This window comes from Equus quagga, chromosome 5 (assembly GCF_021613505.1).
Source record: "Equus quagga isolate Etosha38 chromosome 5, UCLA_HA_Equagga_1.0, whole genome shotgun sequence".
Lineage (NCBI taxonomy): Eukaryota > Metazoa > Chordata > Mammalia > Perissodactyla > Equidae > Equus > Equus quagga.
Genome location: NC_060271.1, coordinates 86,964,244 through 86,989,522, shown reverse-complemented (window position 1 = coordinate 86,989,522; position 25,279 = coordinate 86,964,244). Strand labels below are relative to the sequence as shown.

General features: G+C 38.9%; 1 protein-coding gene across 10 annotated transcripts in view; it reads left to right on the top strand.

Annotated features, from left to right (window-relative positions):
• EHBP1 (EH domain binding protein 1) overlaps positions 1 to 25,279 on the top strand; it is a 403,867-nt gene that overhangs the window by 59,110 nt on the left and 319,478 nt on the right. For 7 of the 10 annotated variants that reach the window (XM_046660557.1, XM_046660556.1, XM_046660554.1 and 4 more), the window contains exons 1-2: positions 6,960 to 7,205; positions 8,055 to 8,441. In XM_046660557.1, the coding sequence (XP_046516513.1) occupies positions 8,338 to 8,441 (104 nt within the window). In that variant the 5' untranslated portion in view covers positions 6,960 to 7,205; positions 8,055 to 8,337. Of the gene's footprint in view, positions 1 to 6,831; positions 6,886 to 6,959; positions 7,206 to 8,054; positions 8,442 to 25,279 lie in introns of those variants that run through there. The other 3 variants (XM_046660550.1, XM_046660552.1, XM_046660551.1) reach the window with 3 other exon arrangements.

Below are 25,279 nucleotides of genomic sequence, written 5' to 3'. Positions count from 1 at the left end.
AACAAAATATGAAGAAATATCCAGCAGCTCTCATGAAGTCCTCTTTGCTTAGCAGGCTATTCTGCTTGTGTAAGCGCAGTCACTAATTGAGTGACTTGCTGTAAAAAGAGAGATCTGGAATGGTATTGCAGCCCTCTCTGGCTCCCATGTTATTGCCCTTGCCCTGGAATTTTTTCCCTGTGCCCTGCCCAGCAGATTGCCCAAACTGCATGAGTTAGTACTGCCCTCTGAAAGTTGGGTTTATTTTCCAGCTCTACTCGTCTGGGAGAAGCTTCTCCAACAGGGCTACTTTCCTTTGGCCTATGCTCAGTGCCCTGGTAAGTGGGGTTCTACCTGATTTCAGCTTGCTGCTGCTGTTTTCACTGTTTGAGATGGAAGTGCTTTGATTTAACAGCACATAGGGGGTATTCAATGCCCTCCAAGATTGTGAATTCCTACTGGTTTTTCTTTGCCTTTCCTGTCTAGCTTTATTATTTCAGAAGATGTTAACTACATTATCTTGTTCATACTAAATATAGTCATCCAGGAATTATTTGGAGGAAAACATTGCTGGACACTATATCTGGTTACCTGGAATTTATTCCAATTATTGAAAACAGAAGAAAAGAAGCAGAGGTCAGTTCACTCTTTATAATTCATCAAAGGCTCTTGACATTTCATGGGACATGACCAATAAACCTTTGTCAAGAATCCCTACTGATTTTATATGAGATAAATTTATTGAATTTAGCAAAGACTTTCTCGGAAAGGTCTCCTAATTCCAACTCAAACCTTTGCTGGAATAATCCCAGTAAGGGTGCACTTATTTGCAATGTGTAAATTATTTCTGATAACTGAATTTACATTAGCATACACAGCATTTGTGGACTGAGACCTTACCATCATGAAATTATCTCAAGTAATTCAAAGGGTCAGACTGAGAAGATAATACAGACCAGCAAGTTACTCTAGAGTCAGAGCTGATATTTAGCTGGTCCGTGATAGGAGAGCTGGGTCAGTGGTTTACAGCTATCATCTACTCTGACTGATTGATGTCTGTGCTGTGTTGTTGCTAACATTTTGAGTACCCACATTTTGAATGTCATCATTGCCTGTAATATATTCTTGAAGAAGATTTCTGAGGCTTCTAATCATTCAAAATGTTGCTTCAGCTTAACAACAGGAGTCATGCCTACTGAATCGCCAGCCAGTGGATGGTTATCTATAGACTTGTTTCTGTCTCTATCTGTATTTCAAGGCAGTCCAGGATGCTCCTCTGTCTCTATCAACCAGGCCCAAGTTGGCCTCTCCTAGATGCTGTGGAGCTGGACAAAATTGGTTTCTCAGCATATAACTGAGGTCCCGGAATTAGTGCCGTTTCAGGTTCAATGTGCAAAGGTTTATGATGACTAACTGCTGATTTGTTCATGGGTAGCTGGAACAGAAGCAATTTCAAAAAAGGATTCTCTGTTTTTCGTTGAAAGAGGGTTTTCTGATGCAGCTTTTCTAAGCTTTCATGTCAACCAAAGAACTTAGGTCCTATAACGATAGAGAGAAAAAAACCTGCTTTTTAACACAGTAAATATAGGTTTTTAAGTTTTTTGTTAGAATTATTACTTAAGGTTATATAGGAGGTACAGATCTCAATCTAAAAAATTCAGGTTTGTAAGAAACATAATTTAGTTTTTCTATAACTCAACCCAATTTCTATTTCAAACTCTGATTTCACAAGGGGTGGCAGACATTTAATCATAGTCAATTTGGCAGGGACTGCATCTAAATTGAGGAGGCTTACGTAGTATTAGAGTGTCAGAGGAAGGGATGGAGCGTTTGATCCTTGCTCCTCCTCTACCATGCTGGCTCCCCTGAGAGTTCCAATCGGCATCCTTCCTCAATAGCCGCCAGCCCCACAGATTGCCGCTGAGTTGATCTTGGTTATCAGCAAGGCCCCTTTAGGTCTTGTGGCTTCTACTGCCTCTCCACCCTTTTGGGTGTCTGGGAATTATCATGTTGGGCTTCCAGAACCTCCATAGTACTATGTAAGGTTTCATTATAGTAGCTACCAGCCACATGTGGCTACTTAAATTTAGGTTAATTAAAACTAAATAATATTATAACCACAGTCCCTCACTGCCACATTTTGAGCGCTCAATAGCCCCAATTGGTTAGAGGCTACTGTATTGGATAGCCAGGTATAGAACATTTTGTTCATCACAGACAGTTCTATTGAACTGTGCTGCTCTAAAGTCTTGCCTGGGCTAAATACACAGCCCAGCTTTTTCTTCTTTTTAGTGTCTTGCCACCTCCCCAGTGCTCTAACAAGGAAAAGGAATGTAAGTTATCTTTCTCAGCTCTCAGATCCTATAGATATGTGATAGATCCTATCATTTCAGTTACCCCTCTTCAAGGCTTGTGCCAGAATAGACTGAGTACAGGGCAGTAAGTACTATTCTTAGGGACCTAACAGCATCTAGCCTTTCATTACTTTCCTTCCAATATCTTCTTCCCCTTCTAGTCCAGAATCCATTTCTCGTCTCTGTGAAAGGAAATTTTATTATTGTCCATACCAGCACTGTCCAATAGGAATATAATGCAAGCCACATATGTAATTTGAATTTTTCATAGTCATATTAAAAAAGTAAAGAAACAGGTAAAGTTGATTTTTAATGTCTTTTCTTTAAACAATATACCCAAAATATTATCATTTCAACAGGTAAGCAATATAAAAATTATTAATAAGATATATTCCATTCATTTTTATATACTAAGACTTTGAAATTGGTGTTTATTTTATACTTACAGCACATCTCAATTTGAACTAGCCACATTTTAAGTGTTCAATTGTCACATGTGGCTAGAGGTTATTGTACTGAACAGTGCAAGTCTCTGATTAGATCCATTTCATTACTCCCTAAAGGACTAGGATTTTGAAACCCAAAAATCAAGGAAAAATTCCCTGCTTCTCTGCCTTCTGTTATACTCCTTTCCTGAGACAAGGAGCAAAGACCAGACTAAATGAGGGTGGGTGTGAGGCTGAGAGTGTCTTGGGGTAGGGTATAGGAGGAGAAAGGCCATAGGATAAAAAGAAACACCTGAAAAAGAACGACCTCAAAAACCATTGGTCAGTATTTCAAAAGTATTAGCCCGCCACAGTGAGTTTTTTAAGGATATAAAAATTGCTGTAGGATTGTCGGGAGTAAATTTGTTTGCTGTGGGTTTAAAGAAGTAATTTCATTAGTAGTTAAAAATTGCAGTAATACTGTTGTGTATAGTATAACTGCCATGGTAACTGAAAAACACGATGCAAAAACCTGCAGTGTTATTATTGGGAGTAAATGTTATTACTATCAGTAAGGCACAGATAAATTCTATTAGTAGTTAAATCCTGCAATAATACTTCTCACAATTTTTACTGCAAAAACTGTAAAACCCAAAGATAAGAATTTTATCACCGGGAACAATAATAATTCAAGTTTGTGGTTGCATTTCATAGACTAGAATCTCCATTTTGGGGGGTTTCTGAAATAGTGACTAGAAAAGCTGCTTCACTGAAAATAATTTCTATCATTTCAAAACTGTCATGGCAGAGAAGATTTAAAGTTTTTGGATGGCATCTTCCACTTATTTCTTTGTATTCTATCTTCACTGTAAACTAGATGATATCTAAAGGCAAAATTGAAATTATTTTAAACATTGAATCTTCTGTTAAGTAAAATATCTATAAAATTTTGTAGTCAACACCTAGGTGAAATGGACAGGACAATTAAAGTGACTTGCATTCACAGGTCTATTATATGCAGATTAAGCCTGAAATGGAAAGAGATGATAAATCAAGACTTAAATAAACAGGGGATTAGAAGAGGGTCAGAAGTACAGTGGGCAATTCTCCCTTGGAAGGGGGAGGGTCAGTAGGATGTGCATACTGGCAGGTAGGGAGAATGGGGGCCTTAAGAAAAACGTAACTTCCAGCATGCCAAAAGATCTTGGCCTAATGTATGGCATGAAAGGTGCTCATGAGGATTGAGGGTAAGTGAATTCTTAGTAATTATTATGAAATTGTGAGTCCACATAAGTTATTGATGTTCCACTCTTGGTAATCACTGAGTTCATAGGAGAGGAGTAATGTTAAATGCACTGTTTCTTTTGAGATTCTTTAGTCCTTGAGGTAGTGATGTTTGGTAGCAAGTAAACATCGTCCAAGTATTCTTGAAGGTCTGTTCTTTTCTTGACTGTTTGTGTTTGCTACCCAACACAAAAGTGCACATTACTAATTACTATTTATTGACTGTTTACTACATATCAGGTACTTTACGTACATATCTTCCATTTTCTCAACATCCTAGAAAGGTAAGCATAATTATTTGTTTGACAGAATAAGAAGCTGGGACTCAGAGAGGTTAAGTAATTTGTGTTACTTTCTTGCATAAACGCTGAACATCTATTTCTGAAAACTCTTAGAGAACAGTCTCTATCTTTTATGTACTATTAATAGTATTTAATATGACCAATACTCAGTTGGCGTTCAATAATTATCACCTAAGCCAACAAAAAGATCTTAAAATATTCTATATTGAAGGTTCCTAATAAATTTAGTTAGTAGACAGGTTATTAAACAAAAAAAAAAAGTTATGAGGGAAGAAATAGCTGCTCCGTGGGGCCTCTAGAAGCAGCCTGTGAACTTGAGCTCTGCAGCAGAACAGTGTCAAGGTCTGCTCTTAATTTCTTCATTTCTAGTCTTGGTCTCTTCTTAGCTACTTTTGCAGCTAGAATGAAAAAGACGAGTTTGTATCCGAGAAAAATACTTCCCCTAAAAAGAAGAGCTGTTTTATATGAAACTCTTGAAATCTTGGTCTGTTGACATTTTCAACAACTTGAAAAAGATTCCCTAGGGGTGCTATGCACTTTTTTTTCAGAAAGACATTTAAAACTGATTACTTTTAAGGTAATTTCTTTACAATAAAGTCTGTGTCTTTTTTTTTTGAGGAAGGGAAAAATTATTAAAAGAAACCAGGATGACCACATGAGAAAGTGTGAGAACTTCTGAAGAACAATAATAAATAGGATGTAAAACCCTCTGATCATCATATGGGTTGCTCCTGAAGGGCAACTTAGATTAAAATAGTTTATGACCATTTCTATAAATTAGCCATTAAAAAAAAAACTCATACTCTTAAAGTCTGTTAATGATACAGAATATATCACTATATGAGATCATAATGCCTGTAGGCTGTAGCGACTCAGTAAGCCACTCAGGAAGGACATCAGAGAATTCTAAGATGTACACAAAATAAGAATCAATTATTATGGTTATCTTAATATTTTAAAGTTAAGACTACAGCAAAATAAGTGATATCTATGCCCTTTTCTGTAAAATGCACATTGTGTTCTTGTGGTATTATTAGATCACTTTCCTTATTGAAAATGGCAATAGAATTAGATACTGAATTCAAGCCTTCCGTATGTCTTCCCATCTCTCCTTGTTCTTCACTATGTCTCTCTTTCTCTTGTCCCCCACCCCTATGACTACAGATGTGTTCAATTCTCTCCCATTACTGCCCTCCTGTTTTGTCCCTCAAAGCATCCTTCCCTAGACCCTAACACTTTTCAAGCTGCTTTGCCCATGCACCCGGCTCTCCATCCTTAGTAAGATTAAGAACGACCCTTAATTGTTTCCAGGACCCATCCTTCTTGTTTTCTTTTCATATGTTTAGCTTCTCTCTTTTCAAACTATTTGCCAATTGCTTATAGGGTGCTCCTACTTCTCTGACCATTTCTCCTCAGTCTCTTTCCCACTTTACTCTGCTTAGTCTTTAAATGTTGGTATTCCCCCGAATTGTCATTCTTTATCCTTTTTCTCTACACTATAGGTCTGTGAACCGCCTAAAACTGAAAACAAATTTTTGTGTTTTTTTGATAGAACTTTTTTTTTTCTCCTTGGGAAAGTGTCTGTAGCTTTCATCATCTTCTCAAAAGGGTCCTTGGCCGTTTTAACAAGGTTAAGTGCCCTGCCCTCACTCTCTCTTTAGGTCATCGTCTCCTTTGCCCATAACCACCCTTGCTATATGCCAGTCACTCCCAAATCCATCTCCAGTTCCTACCACGGGAAAATTAGACCGACAACGAAGAGGAGAAACCAAGATTTAAAGAAATGTTGAGGAATTAGAACCAGAAGAAATTGCACTGTAAACATTTTGCGTCTAGCTCAGCTTACTGAGTCCCTTTGAGGACCAGCTGACTGACTGTTGGGAGGGGGTGGGAGTTGGGGGGAATGGGAGTGTTGCTAGCACGGTCATTACTTCACCGTTTGTCAGAGAAAAAAACCCCAGGAGGAATTGGGTAAAAACAAGGCTGTGTGCGTAAACACCCTAGTTTCTAGTAGCGGAGGAGAGGGCGCACCCAGCTCCCAGTGTGGGGACAGGAGACAAGAGGAGAGAAAACCACAGCAGCCGCACTTGCAGAGCCTCAACGCAGCCAGCCCTGGCTGTGCCAGCACAGACTGGAGCTAGAAACCCCGCCCAGCACCGGCGCGCCTTTGACGGACATCTACCTTCAGCAACCACCTTCCAGTTCACCATAAACACTCCTTACTCCTCCCGCCTATCGCTTCCCTCTCCAAGCCAATCAGAGGGATGGGCGGGATCGTCCTTACTGGGTTCCAATTTTTTTTTTTTTAAAAAACAAGGGTAGACTGTACACCGCGTTCTGGCTGGGGGAAAAAAAACCTCCAGAGCTAGGGGTGGAGCCTCTGTTGATGGGCACTTGGTTCGGCCAATGAGACGCCACCGCTACTCAAAGGCCCGCCCGCCGAAGTGGGCGGGGCCCGTGCAGGGCCCGGCCAATGGCGGCGGGGTGGACGGAGGTTGAGCCGCCGTGGGTAGGGTTAGTGTGAGAGGTGCGGCGGGGGAGGTAATGATGATGGTGGCGGAGGAGGAAGGCGGGGGAGGGGGTGCTGGGCGCTGAGCGGCGGCTCTGGCAGGGTTTTGTAGGGTGGGGGACGGTCGCTGAGCGACTCCGTCCGGGAGGGGGCGGGCGTGAGGCGCGCCATCCGCCTGAGGGGCTGCAGACCCCGGCTCCCGCGAGCGCCGCGGCTGGCTCGGCTATTCCATGTGGCTCCGGCGGGGATGGAGGACTCGGTGGCGGCGGCGGCGGCTGCTGCTGCGGCGGCGACGGAGGAGCGGCGCTGAGGAGGGAACGGGGCCAGACTCAGCCCGGCAGCGGGATTAGAGGTGTGAGGAGGGGGCGGGAGTGGACATGCGGCGGGGCCGGGGCTAGGGGACCGGGCTGGGGTCTTTTGGCATTGCCTGGGTGACAGCGACCGCGGGCGAGCCACCGCCTGCCTCCGCTGGGAGGGTCGGGGCAGGGGTCTGGGCTCTGTGCGTGAAGAGAGGAGGCTCAGGCGGACTGATCCCTGAGGATGGGGGAGGGAGGCACTGCACCCCGCACCCTTTAGCCTGTACTTGCCCCGCTGGCCATTGCTTCACGCCCAGGCAGGAGTTTCCATTTCCCTCTGGTTGGCAGCGAAGGTGAAGGAGAGCCTAAGTGGCCTGGAGCCGGGACACTGCCCTCTCTCTGCCTTGAGATTTCCCTCCACTCCCTTCCCCATCCAGTCCCTCTCTGACTGAACAACAGCATTCTTCCCCGCTCCCTAATTTGTTCCAAGCACATATTCTAGGACTGGAAGCTATTAATTATCGGCTGAAAAACAAAGTTTATTTTAAAATTCTCCACTCCTCCCTCTGACTGGCGGTGGACATTAAACAGCATCCCTAGACTTTCCCGCTCTGCTCGCCCTTCTCTGATGCTAGGAGGGGGAGGTGGGGCCCCGACTTGCGTCTCTCGATTGTTGTTGATGCTGATTACCTGATGTGTTGCTCCAGGCTTTTGGTGTGAATTGTAATTTCTTCCTTGGTGTTTTGCATCCTTGATGTTACTGGTTTTGCGGTTGGTGTTTTGTTTCATTGTTTGAAAAACATGGGGAGAACTGGGGTTGTCTATTGCAGTGTTATCTAACATGGGTGGTTAGTCACTTCTCATGCTTCTCTCCTCATGTTTTTTCTCTTTGTTTTGCTTTTCAGTCCTTCAGAATACACATCATATAGCCCCTGACGTGGAATGGTGATGTCTCCATGAGGGAACCTCCTCTCACTCATCCTGTCATGTATATCATTCTGTTCTTGACTGGGCCATTCATCTAAGGTGGGATTTACCCTGTGAAACAGGGAGAAGACTTATGGACCCCAAACGTCATTTCAAGTTGTAATTGAGTTTTTTAAAGTACAGACATATATGCAAAGCTCCTTTGCTTTGGACCCTTTGCTTTGTTAAAGCTGCTGTATTGCTAAACCAGAACTGATCATCATGGCTTCAGTTTGGAAGAGACTGCAGCGCGTGGGAAAACATGCATCCAAGTTCCAGTTTGTGGCCTCCTACCAGGAGCTCATGGTTGAGTGTACCAAGAAATGGTAAGACATGCCTGGGGGTAGAGTTTGCTGTGCTGTGGCCTGAACTCACTGTGGCCTAAACTCTGCTCTTTCTGACAGCAGGTTTACCTTTCTGTAGTGCACAAGTGTGTAGAGGCTGGGCGGAGTGCAGATTACTCTAATAAGTACTGTGGTGTGCACTGTTGTTGCTGGTGCTGTCCCTGTGGGTTTTAATTACTGCACTTCAGTATGGCTCAGAGGACTGTAACTGTGAGAGCACAATAAGTACAGTAGATTTGGTCTTGAGGTCTTTCATCATTAGTGTTAGAGTACTTTGATTGTCGTAATTGTAAGGAGACAAAAAGAATGGCTATTGAAATATTGTAAACATATATGCGTATGTTTTAATGTAACATGTATATATATTTTAATAGAGTTTTAATATAGAAATCTATATTCTTGTGGGGTGGTGGTTGTCTATTTTATTTTGTTCTTGACTTCTCATTTTTCTTAAGATAAAGCATTTTTCATTCTTTGAGTAATAGAATGCCTGCCCACACAACCTTAGAAGTTCTTTTATTATATGCTTAGTCAGGCAACTGTTTTATTTTAATTGCTTAATGGGATACATTTCTTGGCCAGACTTAAGGAAGCAATTAGTAGTGCTCGTCTATGATTTGCACTTTCTACTTGAGCAAAGTAAGTATAGGACTTTCTTTTCACTGCCCTGAATGATAAGCAGGAAGAATTCTTATTTAGTGTGAGAAAAACAGTTAATCTTAAACAAACGGTCCTTTGAGTTTTGATTTATTGCAGTGATTAAGCAGTATTACTACAAAAATAAGTTCATTTCATTGTCCACAAGGACTTTAATGTCTGTATTAACCTCTCTTTTTAACATCTTTTATATTAGATGAAAAAAATAGCTTGCTGTATTCTGGAACTTTAAAGTATATTTGAATACTTATTTGGAAACTAGTTTCTGAATGGTTTTCTCTTGAACTTGTTAAGAATGTTATATGCAACTAAAGAAGTGCATGCACTGATTACCTACTTTATTCTAGGCACTGTGACTTTAGATTTGAATATGACATAATCCCCACTGTCAGGGAGCTCACAGTCCCGGGTAATGACAGTCATGTAAATAAATTCACTGTGATAGGTACAATAATATAAATATGTGTAATATAGGGATTTTAATCTTTTAAGTTGTCTCCATCACTTAACAGTTGGATATCCTTGGGGACAGGTTATTTCACTTCTCTGTGATTTAGTTTCCATATCCACAAAGGTAATGATGGTACCAGTTCATAGGAAGGGTTATTGTAAAGATTAAATGAGTTAATACGTGTAAAATGCTTTGAACTGTGTCAGGAACATAGTAAATGCTCAGTAAATGCCATTATTACTTACAAAATTGGCAGAGAAGAAAATAATCAACTCTTTTGGAGTAGAGGGTAGGGTCTTGGGATGGCTTCCTGGAATTTGAGCTGGGTTTTGAAAGATTCATAGTAACTGGCCAGAAAGCCAAGGGAGAAGAAATGAAGGACATTCTGGACTGAAGCAACAGCCTATGCAAAAGGTATTTAATGGAGGCATTAAATATCATGGGGTGTGTTGGAAATTCAAGCAGTGTAGTTTGATAGTGATGAGGCTTAAAGTACAAGATGGGGGGAATGGAGTGGGATATGATGTTTGAAAGGCAGGCAGGATTTAAATTGTGGAAAGTTATTTGCTGTTATAAATGGCTTGGAGTTTATTCTGTGGGTGATGGGGACATAGTGAAAGGTTTTGAATGGAAGAGACATTAGGTTTGCATTTTGGAAAATCTCTTGGATGACAGCATGGAGTAAGGATCATAGTGGAAAGGGTGACTAGAGGCAGCGATGTTAGGGTAACTTCTGCGGTAGACAAGGTGAGGGCAATAGACTTAGGCGGTGTCAAGAAGAAGGGAGAAAAAAGACTGGAGGAACATTTAGGATGCAAAATGGATAGGACTTGGTGGTCATTTCAATTATGGGTCTGGAAAGGGTAGAGATGAGGGAGAGGGAAAGTTCTAGGTTGAGAGCCAGGTTTCTGGCTTGGAGGACGGGGTTTACTACTAACCGAGCTAGGGAATACGTGAGGAAGATCCTGATTACAAGTATTTCTTAACTTGGCAGTATACTGGGAGCATCAACTTTAAGATGGCCAAATTTGATCTCTTAAGGGAAATAGAACATATTAGGTGATTCTTTAGTCAAAAAATGAGTTTCTTCTCCACAGTTTGCAGCATCCCTGGATTTCTTTTTCCTTAATAAGTATGTAAGTTATTGTTAATGTGTCTCAAGGTGAAAGCAAGAATGAAAATTTAATTTGATTATAGTTGAATAGATGGATTGATTATTTTTTGGGATGGCCATTATGGTATGCCTATTAAATTAGATCTTTTTTTTTCCTTTTTCTCCCCAAAGCCCCCTGGTACATAGTTGTGTATTTTTAGTTGTGAGTCCTTCTAGCTGTGGCATGTGGGATGCCACCTCAGCATGGCTTGGTCAGCGGTGCCATGCCTGCACCCAGGATCCAAACTGGCAAAACCCTGGACCGCCGAAGCAGAGCGTGCGAACTTAACCACTTGGCCACAGGGCTGGCCCCACCTTAGATCTTTATGATAGGATCTGGCATTAACACTAGAAGCATTGGATGTTCTAAAATTTTCAGACATAATGGTTCTAAATATTTTGCTTTTTTTTTTTTGTGCTCTTGTTTAAAAATATAGTTTAAAGCTAACAAGGTGACAGTCCCCAAAGAACAACATATTTGTTTGATATACTGGAATTTTATTTATAAGTGGATCCTTAAATAGAGCTTTAAAGCCGTTTTTCATTATATAAAATTTTGTTATACCGACTTTTACTCAGTATTCTTTTTCCCTTACTTTGCATAGCATCTTTGTGGTAGATACAGATTAGCCCTTTATATCCCATAGTTTTCTTCTCCTTTTTTCTTTTCATTCCTCATTTGGTCCTTGCAAGAAGTCTTAAATTATTGGATATGTGTGTGCTGAATTAGAATCTATTTAAAGGACATAAAAATAAAAATAGACTTGTGCACATAGTAAGAATGTTTCTTATCAGCTACTTTTACATTTTAGGTATTATTTTGGGGATATGGAAGAATAAAAGGAGAGGAAGGAAATTTACAGATAACAATTGAGTAAAAGGAAAGAGACATCAGTAATAGCATTGAAGATAAATTGCGTATGCTGAGAGAATAGGAAAATAGATCTGGTATAAATTAGCCAAGAAGGAGGAAACTGTAGAAAGAAAGAACAGTTAGCATTCCATTGGGGTGGTGCATTTGGAGGTAAGCTATGTGTGTAGTGCCATTGCCTTTTAGAACCTTGCTACTTAAAGTGTTTTCTGAGAAACAGGAGCATTTGTAACACCTGGGAACCTGTTATAACTGCTGACTCTCAGGCCCTGCCCTAGACTTACTGAATCAGAAGCTGCATTTTAATAAGATCCACAGTATGCATATTAAAGTGTAAGAAGCAGTATTTTAAAATAATGTTTTCAAGTGCCCGTTCTTGACTCCAGGATAAAGTATATTCAGAATACACTGACTTCTGTATGAATTTGAAACTCAAGGGAATGAAGATGAAATTCAAGGGATTCAGGAAAGGTATAGTGTGTTGATGGAAAAGGGTAATGGGAATCAGGATATGTTTTCCAAGGGAGAATGCATTATTTCTGTCATTAAGGAGAGGAAAAACGTTTCCCATATTCTCTTGTCATGGCCATAGGGTATGAGCCTGGACGTGACAGATAAGAGGATGAAGGGAAAGTTTAAGGAGGCCGTCTTTTTTTAGGTCTTAGGCGATGAGCAAACTCACAGTCCTTCACCCATGCTCAAAGGATGGATTGTATAGATTAGAGGGTTGGGGTTTTTGCTTTCTCAAACTTCTCTGTGTTGCCATCTTATAGTGTTTTGCTTTTGCCCTGGCTGATGTGGCATGAGTTTCCTGACTTCAACAGGATCTACTTCCTGGTTCTTTGATGCTGTAGTGGTTCTGGAACTTAGGTGAAGAACAAAAACCAGAACAACTTTTATTTACCTGAGAGGACAGTATACTGTGAGGTTCTATTCCTCCTCATTCCTTGATTGCCAGGTGGAGGCTCTAGCAAATTTGGAGATGTTAGGGGTTTATATCCCCTACTCTTGTTTTGTCTCTAAGTCATTGAATTATTAATCTCACTTAACCAACATAGCACTTGGCAAATGGTGACACTGGCCACTGGACATGAGTTTGAGAGAAAGACTGTGCTGTCTTTTCTCTCTTAGTTTATTTCTTATCCCATTCTTTTATCACCTGCAGGCCTTTAGAATTCTGAGCGAAGTCTGCACTATATGGGCTCTTAATGGCTATTCAGGTGTTTAAGGAAGCTACTTGAAGATTGGCAAGTTGTGGTTCTGATCATTTAGATGGCAGAAGTCAATTCTGGTAGGAGCTCCCTAATATGTGATGTGAACCATTATGTATGAGTGTATATTTTCTGTGTGTCTGCGTCATCTACATATATGAACATATTTTGTCTATGTTTTTGTATTCTATCTAATTCTTATTATGGCATTCAAAAAGTATTTAAAGTACCATAAACTTTTCCCAAGAAGACATAAATATATTTGTTTCTGATTTTTCTGTGTCATATCAGAATTCCTTTTCCTTTTTTTTTTTAAGATTTTATTTTTCCTATTTCTCCTCAAAGCCCCCCGGTACATAGTTGTGCATTTTTAGTTTTGGGTCCTTCTAGTTGTGGCATATGGGATGCCGCCTCAGCATGGCTTGATGAGCAGTGCCATGTCCGCGCCCAGGATCCAAACTGGCCAAACCCTAGGCTGCCAAAGTGGGGTGCGCGAACTTAACCACTTGGCCATGGCACGGGCCCCATTCCTTGTTTTGAAATATAGTTTTAATTATAATTTGTTTTTAAAATAGGTAATATAATCACATGGTTCAAAATTCTGGAGGTACAAAAAGGTGTGTATATATCCCTGAAAATAACTCCTTGTTTTCTCCATTATTCCACACCTCTTTGAAAACCTTGTGACCTTAGGATTTGAAAAGTGAAAAACGTAGCCCTTTTCCGTGCTCAAGTTTGTGACACTGGCCTCTGAAATAAAATATGAACTCCTTAATCTGATGTTCCAGGCTCTCTGTAACTGATCCCACTTTAGTTTTCCAGTTGGACATTAGAATGCTACATGCACTTTAAGTATTAACTTGAGTCTATGAAGGCCAAATTATATTAATAAATACTCATTCAGATCCTCTTCTTTGAGTGGCTTAAGCACGCATTTCTCTGTTGACCATCTAATGGAGTGAGATAGAGGTATATCAGTCTTGATGTAAAGGAACCTACCTTTTTTTTTCTTTTTGAGGAAGATTGGCCCTAAGCTAACATCTGTTGCCAGTCTTCCTCTTTTTGTTTGAGGGAGATTATCAGTGAGCTAACATCTGTGCCAGTCTCCCTTTATTTTATGTGGGATGCTGCCACAGCGTTGCTTGATGAGTGGTGCTAGGTCCATGCCCCGCATGTGAACTGTAAATCCTAGGCGGCCACAGCAGAGTACGTGAACTTAACCATTACACCACAGGGCTGGCCCCTAAAGAACCTACTTTTGAAATACATTTTTGAAAAAAATAATTAATTGGAAACAAGCTTGGTGTGTTTTAGGAGTATCTGGAAGGCTGCTGTGTCTGGAACACAGTAGAACAAGGGGTGGGTAAAACAATAAGAGGGAGGTCTGAGAGGTAGGTTGGGATTAGGTTGTGTACGGACTTGAGATCATGGTAAGGGCTTTTGGATTTTAAGTGTGGTAGGAAGCCATTGGAGAGGTTTGACAGGGAAGTGATATCATACGATTTATAGTTTAAAAAGATTATTCCTGATACTTTGTGAAATATGAACTATTGAGTAAAAATTGAAGCAGAGATACCAGTTAGGAGGCTCTTGTAATAGTCCGAGTAGCAAAGAGGTAGTGGTGGAGGTGGTGAGAATGGTCAGATGTATGCTACCACCACACTATTTTGAGGTATAACTTACACTTTTACATATAGTAAAATGCCTCCATTTTAAGTGTACAGGTCAATAGGCTTTGACAAATGTATACACCCATGTAACTGGAAATAAAGTTTTTGAAGGTATAGTTGACAGGATTTAATGATGGATTAGATATGATGTAGAGTGAGAGAGAGATCGATAATGACTGTAGGTTTTTGGCCTGAGCAACCAAGTGAATGTAATATTAATTATAGGAATGAGGAACACTTGGGGAGGAAAAGGTTTAGCATGAAGGAGAAATCAAGAATTGGCTTTGCTTTTCTTAAAGTTTGGGACGTCCAGATGGAGATCTTAATTAAGCACTTGATTATGAGAGTCTTAAGCTCAGGGGAGAGAAGAGGCTGGTGTCTCTTAGTATATAGATAGAATTTCTAACCATGGTGCTATAGGAAATTTTGTGTGGTTTTCATGTAGATTAAGATGACTGAGGACTGAGCTTTGGGACCTTCGACATATGAGTGGGGAAGAGGAAGAGCCAGCAAATGGGACTGAAAACAAGCAGTAACGAGGAAGGAGGAAAATTACGAGAGTGTGCTTTCCAAGGAACCAAGTGCAAAATGTATCAGGAAAGGAGTGTTTAGCTGTGTCAAATACTGTTGAGAGGTTGAGAAAGATGACCATTTGGATTTGGCATGGTGGAAAGAGCTCGTGACCTTGAGGAATGGTTTCAGTGGAGTGGTGAGGATGAAAGCATGATTAGATTGTTAGAGGAAAAGATACAGTCAGTATAGATAGTTTTCTTGGAGAATTTTGCTACAAATCAGAGGACTAGGTAGTACCTGGAGAAGGACAAGGGGTCAAGGTATATCTTTTGCATAGAAGGTACTGCAGCACATTTGAATGCTGATGCAAATGGTAAAGAAGGAAAAACTGATGATATCCTGAGAGAGGAGATAACTTCAGGAGAAAAGTTCTTGAATGAGAGGAAGGGAACTGGATCCAGTACACAAGTGGAAAAGTTGAACTTAAATAGAAGCAGGGACAATTCGTTGTTACAGGGAAGGCAGAGTACAGGGGTAGGGAAGCAGGTGGGTTGGTAGATTTAGGGGGAAGGATGTGGATGTTCTCTTCTGTTGGCTTCTGTTTTCTCAGGGAAATGCTATTAGAGGCCATCAGCTGAGAGAGAGATGGCAGAAAGAAGTGTTGAAGGATTGAGGAGGGCCAAGGTAAGCAGCTATCATGATGAGAATGAGTTGACTAGGGACATAGAGAAAGATTGCTGGGTAGTGCCGAGGACTTTCTTAACTTTGTGGTCATAAATTTAAAGTGAATGTAACAGGCAAGTTTACATATTTTAATTTAGCTATATTCAACACTTTGGTGCAGGCATGGAGTAGGCAGAGTTGGATTTAAGCAGCAATGGGTCTTTTCAGGAATGTATAACTGAGGGAAAGAACAGCAAGGAAATTGAGAGTATATGCATGGGAGTGGTTATAGTGATGAACCATGGAGTATAAGATGGAAATAAGGACATGAAAGGTGGGATGGTCAATGAGAAGGTGAAGAGGATAAGTATTTTGAGATCTTAAAGACGTTGAATAGTTGTTGGAGTTGGGATATGAGAGTGAATGAGCTGGAAAAATAGGAGGTAGGAGTCAGAATGAGATACCTGATTTTGGGGGATGTGGTTAACAGTAATGACAAGATATAGGTGGTGGTCTCCTTTGTATCACATTTGCTTATCAATTAAAAAATAAGCACACATCCTTAATATATTTTTAATTAATATGGCATATACATTAAATATGAGTATACCTTAATTTCTTTTCTTTTTTTAAAATAAATAAATTTAAGTAGGATTTCTTCTTGTATTTGAATGGGTCATCTTTCGAATGCTCCAAGTGCTTCCTATTCTTCTTTAGAGACTGTAGCTGTTAGGGTATAACCATGGCATTTGGTGGTTGAGATAGAATGAAGGAAAAAAATTTTAGAAGTGAAGAGGGGTAGTTAAGGAATTTAGAGGCTGAGTTATGGGACAGATTATCTGTGTGGCTCTTGAAGTTGCCAAGAATAATTGGAGGAGAAATGGTTAAGACAGGGAGTCAAGTGCTAAAGTCTTAAATGAATGAAAGAAGAGATGGGGGAGAAAGGTTTACTTTGTGAAACTTTCTGTTAAAAGTTAGGTGAATCTTGAATTTCTTATTCCTTGAAACAAAATGGCATAGTCTTCTTTTCCATGTAGTGACTTGTCAAAGGTAGATATAATTTTAGTAGATAATAAATTGATATGTTACTTTGTTGGTAATTTTATGTTAGTGTTTTATGGACTGATTTTTTTTTTTTTAAACTGGAATTGTTATATGTAGTATTTTATCCAGATTTTAAATGTTTTTTTCCGTGGGAAGTTCAGCTGTACAAAATTTAATTGTGGTGGATTATTTAAGGAAAGTAGTGGAGCCCCTTCATACCATAATTGGATTTTGCAGTGCTTATATCATGATTGCCTCCACACCAGACTCAGCATGCCTCTAGATTGCTGGCAAACTTGGGCCTCATGCAAGCTGCCTCTTTTGTAAATAAAGTTCTATTGGAATACCCCCATGTCCATTTGTTTACATATTGTCTAGGGCTGCTGTCACACTAAAGTTGCAGAGTTGAGTAGTTGCTACATAGACTGAATGGTTACAGAGTTTAAAATATTTACTTTCTGGCCCTTTAAGAAAAGTTTACCAACCTCTGCTCTAAATCATTGGAGTTACTTGCAGCTAGTGGTTGTGGAATCTAGAGTCTAGTACCTTTCTGTCCTCTCTCTGCCTAACCTACAAAATATTAGTTTAATCTTATTTTAGTCTAACTGCATAAGCAATAGAGGGGAGTCCATTGTGCCTGCTTTCCAGCCCTGTAGAGAGAAACTTTAGACTAGCTTTGAGGAACATTCAGGTCTGTATATGTACAAAAATATGCAGTAGTTGTCCCTTATCCATGGTTTTGCTTTCCATGGTTTCAGTTACTCACAGTCAACGTGGTCTGAAAATATTATATGGAAAATTCCAGAAAAAAACAGTTGATGAGTTTTAAATTGCACACTGTTCTGAGTAGCGTGATGAAATCTCGCACTGTCTCTCTCTGTTGCACCCTGGATGTGAATCATTCCTTTGTCTAGGGCATCCATGCTGTATAGCTACCTACCTGTTAGCCTGTTAGTTAGGAAAAAACGTATATAGGGTGGGTAGTATCTGCAGTTTCAGGCATCCACTGGGGCTCTTAGAACGTATCCCCCTCAGATAAAGGAGAACTACTGTATGTTTTCTGGCTATGTGACCTTGAACGAATTACTTAACCTCTTAGTACCTCATCTGTAAAATGGTGATGATAATAACAGTGCTTCCAGCATAGAATTGTTTTGACAATTAAATGAGATAATATCTGTAAAGTGGTTAGAACAGTGCCTGACATATAGTAAGCACTCAGTAAATGTTACCCATTGTTATTATTATCTTTACCTGATTATTTAAGCACTAAGTGAAGAAGAGAACTACCTAGAAAAAAGGATAGAGAACACTGAAAATAAAACCTGAACACTTAAGAGAGTTAGAGAAAGATGAAGTAGCACAGAAGGGTGCAGTGACCTGGGAGGTGAGAGGAAACTAGGGAGTGTGCTAGCAGAAGTGCTGTCCTAAAATGAACTAAGTTTTGACAGTACTTTGGCTTTTGGGGAAAGGAACTACGTATTTTTGCTTCTGGAGCAAAATCAGTTCATATGGTTTTATAATTTTTTTTTTTTAATAATCACTTCAAGTAAATAAGATGGCTAAGGAAAATAACTGAACTCCTCCAAAGAAGAATTAATTTGCCAGCATTTGTGTATGTGTGTGTGTGTCTATGGTGACTATTTATGATATTTAGGATATATTTCCTTATGACAGTTTTTCTTAAAAAATTTTTTCCTGTCGTGATTTTTTTAATGGAGTAAATTGTGTCTTTTGGTAGTGTGTGATTCCATTACCTTACTTTGGTATCACATCTTGGTTCATGTATTTTAAAAGTTGATTTTTAAAATGAAATTTTAAGGGATCACGTAGAGAAGTTCTACTCTTATGGTTTAGTTTCACATTAGTTTTGTAATTAGATGCTCAGAGAACTTAAAATTAGACATTTCTAGAAATGTTCTATTGATGCATCAAATGTGTTTGTTCTAAGTTTGTGGAAAATTTCAACAAAAGAGTCACTGAAGTAGTTCACTGCATGATATAAAAATAGTCCAGTGTGCTGAAGGAAAAACTGTATAAGCATTTTGAACTGAATGCTCAATAGGGATGTTCGTGTCCTGCGTCAGGGCTTTTGCATGTTTTTTAAAAGGAGTGGAACTGAGATTGTGAAATGAGGGCAGTAAAATTACTGCAGGATGTCAGTATATGTGTGTCTTTTTTTGCTGTTATAGTGATATTTTTAGGTAGCTTTGGTACTAGGCACCTAAAGATTTTCTTTGTATTAAAACATTTCCTGGTGTTATTAATCCCAGTTTGTTCTTTTTAAAATACTTTTTAAATAAAGAAACACTTAAAAAATTGACTTTAATATTTCAGTAACAATAAAAAAAGATCAACTTTAATGCAAAGAAGTTATCACTTTAAAAGTTGATAACTCTGCTTATGTCCAAAAGAGTTTGTCAGCTTAAGAATTTAAAATAATACCGTGTTGACTAATTTAGGGATATAAATAGACCACAGATAGTCTTAGAAGAGCAGAGAGTACATGTTCCTAAGCACTTAAAAGGAGTTACCGTTGGACACTGGACTTGGTTCTGAGTTTATTGGCAGCTGAGGCAAAAGGGGAAGCACATTGCCTCACATAATATTCCTGTTGGCTAAAGAAAATATCCAAACTCATTTACAGAGACTTTTCTTAGAACTTAATTCACAGAGGATTTTTATTCTGAAAGAAACATGACATTGGATAAAGTCTCCAGCTACAAAAGACTCACACTGTTAAAATGGATAATATTTATGTTGACCCTTTATACAGACCCTTTATGAGAGATATGATCGAGGAACCTAGTTTTCTGATCATCTAATTTAAATCAGGGGTACAACTTGGAAAATTTAGAAGAATGAGTATTTAACAAATATCATCAGGTTCTGTGCTGTCCAGTAGAGAAGCAGCTAACCACATGTGACTATTTACATCTTAATTTAAATTAAATAAAATTAAAAATTCAGTTCCTCATCACATTAGCCACATTTCAAGAACTCAGTAGCCACATATGACTAGGGGCTAACATTTTGGACAGTGCAAATAAGGAACATTTCCGTCATCACAAAAAGTTTTATTGGATGCTGCTGTTTTAGCTATTTTCTTTCAAACTGGCTGATTTCAGAATCCCAGGGTACTTTGCCAATATGGAGATTTTTATGCTCATTAGATAGTCCTTATTCTTTAGGTCTGGAATGGTGCTGGCAAATCTGTCATTTTAGAAGTTCCCCAGTTGCTTAAGATCATCAGGCCAGGTTTTAGAACTACCACATTTGATTCTTTCTCAGATGGCTGTCTGAAGTAAAGCTTTGGCAGATGCTGGATGAAAGTTCCTGTTGGTACTTCAGAAATGTTTATTAAGTTGAAAATTTGAATTGAATTTTCTTCCTTTTGTTGAGCTGTTTTGTAGTGTGTGTGTGTGTGTTAGAAGTGAGAGCAGTGTACTTTAGCTATGCCACCTGTAAAGCTGTCAAGTTAATATGAATATTTGAACAGGTTCATTCATTCATTTTAAAAAAAAAAAGACGAGTGTGTTCTCTTCCACAGAAGCAAGGACTGTTGGGGGATAGCTAAATATAGAATAAGAGTAGTCTAATTTACAAAATAATCTTTTTTTTTTTGAGGAAGATCAACCCTGAGCTAACATCTGCTGCCAATCCTCCTCTTTTTCCTGAGGAAGACTGGCCCTGAGCTAACACCCATGCCCATCTTCCTCTGCTTTATATGTGGGATGCCTACCACAGCATGGCTTGACAAGCCATGCCATGTCCACGCCTGGGATCCGAACTGGCGAACCCCGGGCCACCAAAGTGGAACGTGTGCACTTAACTGCTGCGCCACTGGGCCAGCCCCGACAAAATTATCTTTTTTTTAGGAAAAGTTTTGAAACTTCTTAAATACTTTCATGGTTGTTATACTTCCAGGCAACATCCCTAGATCTGCTGATGTTTTTCCTCTGAAGTATGCCTTAATTCTCACTCCGACTTTTCTATTGCCACTGCCTTGGTGGCATCCTTTGTGATCTTTTCCCAAGGCCCTTGGTTCCCAAACTGCACCAAGGAGCTCAGAAGGCACTGCAGAGAACTCTCAGGTGTGCCAAGAAATGTTTAAAAATTTTTAGGGAAATACAGCAACTTCTGTTGGAAACCACACAGACTAGTAGCTTGAGGTAGTTCATTTTCAAAATTAGGTTGGTACATTCCTTTCGGTGATACCATATTTTTACAAAGCCGAGGTTTTGGCAGTTGCTGTGACAAAAAGCAAGTAGCATGTAAAGGAAGGCAGTGTCCAATCCGGTTTTAAGGTTTGAGAAGTTGTGCAGTACCCAACTCAGGTGCTAAGTTGTTAGGGCATACATCCTTCTTAAGTTGTTTGGACCTGACTACTTAATAAACAGAATGGTTAGGTATTTCTTTTGGCCTATGAAAAAATTCCTACACTTTAAGGGCCTTGTAAACCCAAAAAGTTTGGGAACCTTTGTGATAGCCCTTAACACTTTCCTAGCCTCTTCTGGTCCTTTGTCTTATAATTGCCATAGTTATCCTCTAAAATGAACCTTCCAGATTTCCCCTTTGTTTATAGGTTACTGTTAGTATGGTAATTTTAATCTTTTACATCTATTCTTATTCTATTTTACTAGTCTTCTTTCAACCATTTCCCTTAAGCTTCCAAAATCTTGTTTACCACATGCAAATAGTTTCCTTCAAATGTTATCTTTCATTCTTCTCTGTCTCCCTCCAAAAATCATTAAATGCAAAAAGCATGTAGTAATACTCTATCTCAAAATAACTTAATTGAAACTGAGTTTATTCATACAATGAGTGGGTTTGGAAGTTGAGTTTAATGGTTCAGCTTTAATTTGAAGAGTACTCTAATTTACAGAATAATCTTCTAAAAATTTGCTAATTCATTTATTTTTTAGAACGTTTTATTGAAATTATTTTAGGTTTACAGAAGAGTTGCAAAGATAGTATAGAGAGTTCCTGTAGAATTAGGGTAAAATTAGGGTAAATAAATTTATCATGACCATTTATCAAAACTAAGAGATTAACACTCTTAGACCAAACTACAGACTATTTGGATTTCACCAGTGTTTCTACTGCTATCTGTTTTCTGTTTGAGGCTACGGTCCAGGATACCACATTACATTTAGTTGTTACATCTCCTTAGTCTCCTCCAATCTATGACGGTTTATCAGTCTTCCACTGTTTTTCATGACCTCGATAGTTTTGAAGAGTGCTGGTTAGGAATTTTGTAGAATGTGCCTCAAATTGCGTCTGATGTTTTTCTAATGATTAGACTGGGGTTATGGATTTTGGGAAGATCCCGCAGAGGTGAAGTGTCCTCATTACATCGTATCAGAGGGCACATGATAGCACCATGACTGTAATTATTACTGGTAATGTTCACCTTGATCACTTGGTTAAGGTAGAGTCTGCCAGATTTCTCCACTGTAAGCTACTGTTTTTCCCTTTTCATGCTTTATTCATTAGCAATGAGTCACTAAGTCCAATATACACTCATGGGAAGAGGAATTAAGTTCCGTTTCCTGGAGGGAGGAATATCAAAGAATTTGCAGACATATATTAAAACCACCACAGAATTAATTAATTTTGGAGGGGAGGTAACTTTGAGGATATGTAAGTATCCTGTTTCTCTTTAAAGTTTCAACCACTAATTTGAAATTCATTAGTAGGTTTTGCTTGCAGCAGTTATTTCCGTGTTCTAATGATTTTCGATTTTCCTTATTCCCCCTACATAATTATTTGGAATTCTTCTGTAAGGACGATTTGACCTTTCTCATTTATTTATTCAGTTTGTTTTTCTATCCCTTTGGCCTTATAGCTATTTATAAAATAACCTTTTGATATCATTACTACCTTTGGTACTGAGGCTCTGACAGAAGATATATTGTTGAAACATTATTTCTTTTTTTTTTTTTTTAAAGATTTTATTTTCTTCCTTTTTCTCCCCAAAGCCCCCCAGTGCATAGTTGTATATTCTTCGTTGTGGGTCCTTCCAGTTGTGGCATGTGGGACGCCGCCTCAGCGTGGCCCGACGAGCAGTGCCATGTCCACGCCCAGGGTTCGAACCAACGAAACACTGGGCCGCCTGCAGCGGAGCGCGCGAACCTAACCACTCGGCCACGGGGCCAGCCCCACATTATTTCTTTTTTTAAAAAAGGACTTAAAAAATAATTTCAGACTTAGGGAAAAGTTGCAAAAGTAGTACAGAGAATTCCCGTATATCTTTCACCTAAATTCCCTAAGTGGCAACATTTTACCATGTATACTTTTATCCTCTCTCTTGCTCTCTCTGTATGTCATTTTTTTCCCTTAACATTAACCATGATGCCCGTTTACCCATAAATACTTCAGTGTGTATTTCCTAAAAACAAGGACATTTTCTTACATAATCACAGTTCAATTTATCAATTTGGGAAGTTAACATTGATGCAATACAGTTACTTAATCTATAGACCTAATTCAGATTTCTCCACTTATCCCAATACTTCCATTTATAGCAAAAGAAGAATTTTTTTTCCTAGATCAGGATCCCATCCAGAGTTGTATGTTACATTTAGTTGTCACATCTCTTTACTGTCCTTTAATCTGATAGGTTTCTTCAGTCTTTTTTTGTTTTTCATGACCTTGACACTTTTGAAGAATGTTCCTCAATTTGGATTTGTCTGTTGTTTCCTCATCATTAGGTTCAGATTATGAATTTTTGACAGGAATACCAAAGTATTGTATATGCAGCATAGTATATGCAGCTGTATACTTGCTGCATCATATCAGTGTGTGTGTGTGTGTAAATATCCTATTCCTTATTAAACTTTTGTCCACTAGTTTTAGCATTCAGTGTGGTTGTGTTTTAATTCAAAATGCAGATGCTTCATTTGTTTTCATTTGTATTTCACTTTAGAAAATCCCCCTATCCTTGTTGAATTAACTTATTAATTGATGAAATTTTAATGTGGTTCCCCAACTAAGAACTATTTTTAAAAAGTACATCTCCTCCATCCCATCTATCCTTTTCTCACCTCCCTATTTTCCCCCTTGTTTCACCCAACCCTGAATGTAACTAGTTTTGTTATTCCGGGTTTCTTCTTACTTTTTAAAAACAGATTTATTGAGATATAATTCATGTACTATACAATTCACCCTTCTAAAGTATTCAATTCATTGGTTTTTAATGTATTCCTGGAGTTGTGTAACCATCATCGCCATCTAATTTTAGAACATTTTCATCATCCCCAAAAGAAACCTGTACTCATTAGCAGTCACTTTCTATTCCTCTGGATCTCCCCACTTCTTCCTCTTCTACCTGCCCCCTGCTCCTACCCTACCCCTGCTCTAGCCAAAAACTGATCTACTTTCTGTCTCTCTAGATTTGCCTGTTCCAGACATTTCATATAAGTGGAATCATACTATATGGTCTTTTGTGAATGATTTCTTTCACTTAACATAATGGTTTCAGGGTTCATCTATATATGTAGCGTGTGTCAGTACTGCATTACTTTTTGTTCCTGAATAATATTCTAGTGTATGAATGTACTGCGTTTGGGTTATTTTCACTTTTTTTGGCTATTATGAGTAATGTTGCTATGAACATTTTTGTCTTGGGCCTCTACCTAGAAGTGGAACTGCTGGGTCACGTGGTAATTTTGTTTCACTTTTTGAGGAGCTGCCAAACCATTTTCCAAAGTGGCTATGTCATTTTATTTTCCCACCAGTAATGTATGAGTGTTCCAGTTTCTCTACATCCTCACCAACACATCTTATTGTCTTGTTTTAGCCGTCCTAGTGGGCGTGAAGTGGTATATCATTGTGGTTTTGATTTGCATTTCCCTAATTGGTAAATGATGTTTGGCCATGGTCTTTTCATGTGTTTATTGACCATTTATATATATATATTTGCAGAAATGTGTGTTCTGATCCTTCATCCACTTTTAATTGGGTTATTTATGTTTTTAGCTTTGCGTTCTAGGAGTTTTTTCTGTACAGTCATGCACTGCATAACAACATTTCAGTCAACAGTGGATCGCATGTACCATGGTGGTCCCATAAGATTATAATGGAGCAAAAAAATTCCTATTACCTAGTGATGTCATGGCCATTGTAACAGCATAGCACAATGCATTACTCATGTGTTTGTAGGGATGCTGGTGTAAACAAACCTACTGTGCTGCTGGTTGTATAAAAGTATAGCAAAAACCATTATGTGCGGTACATAATACTTGATAATGATAATAAAGGACTGTGTCACTGGTTTATGTATTTACTGTACTATACTTTTTATTGTTATTTTAGAGTATACTGTTTCTACTTATAAAAAAAGTTTAGTGTAAAACAGTATGCTGTGTTACACTGGCATACTTATCTTGTGTTTACCACATCTCTTGATTGCATCATTTTCTCTTGTGCTTTATTTAATCTTGTTTTGTTCATCATGGCTCCTAAGGGTACAAAATCTACTGCTAATGTTGCCAGTAAGAGGCCACATTGAGTGATTGACCTGGATTTAATTTTTATTATTATTATTATTTTTTTCCTTTTTCTCCCCAAAGCCCCCCAGTACATA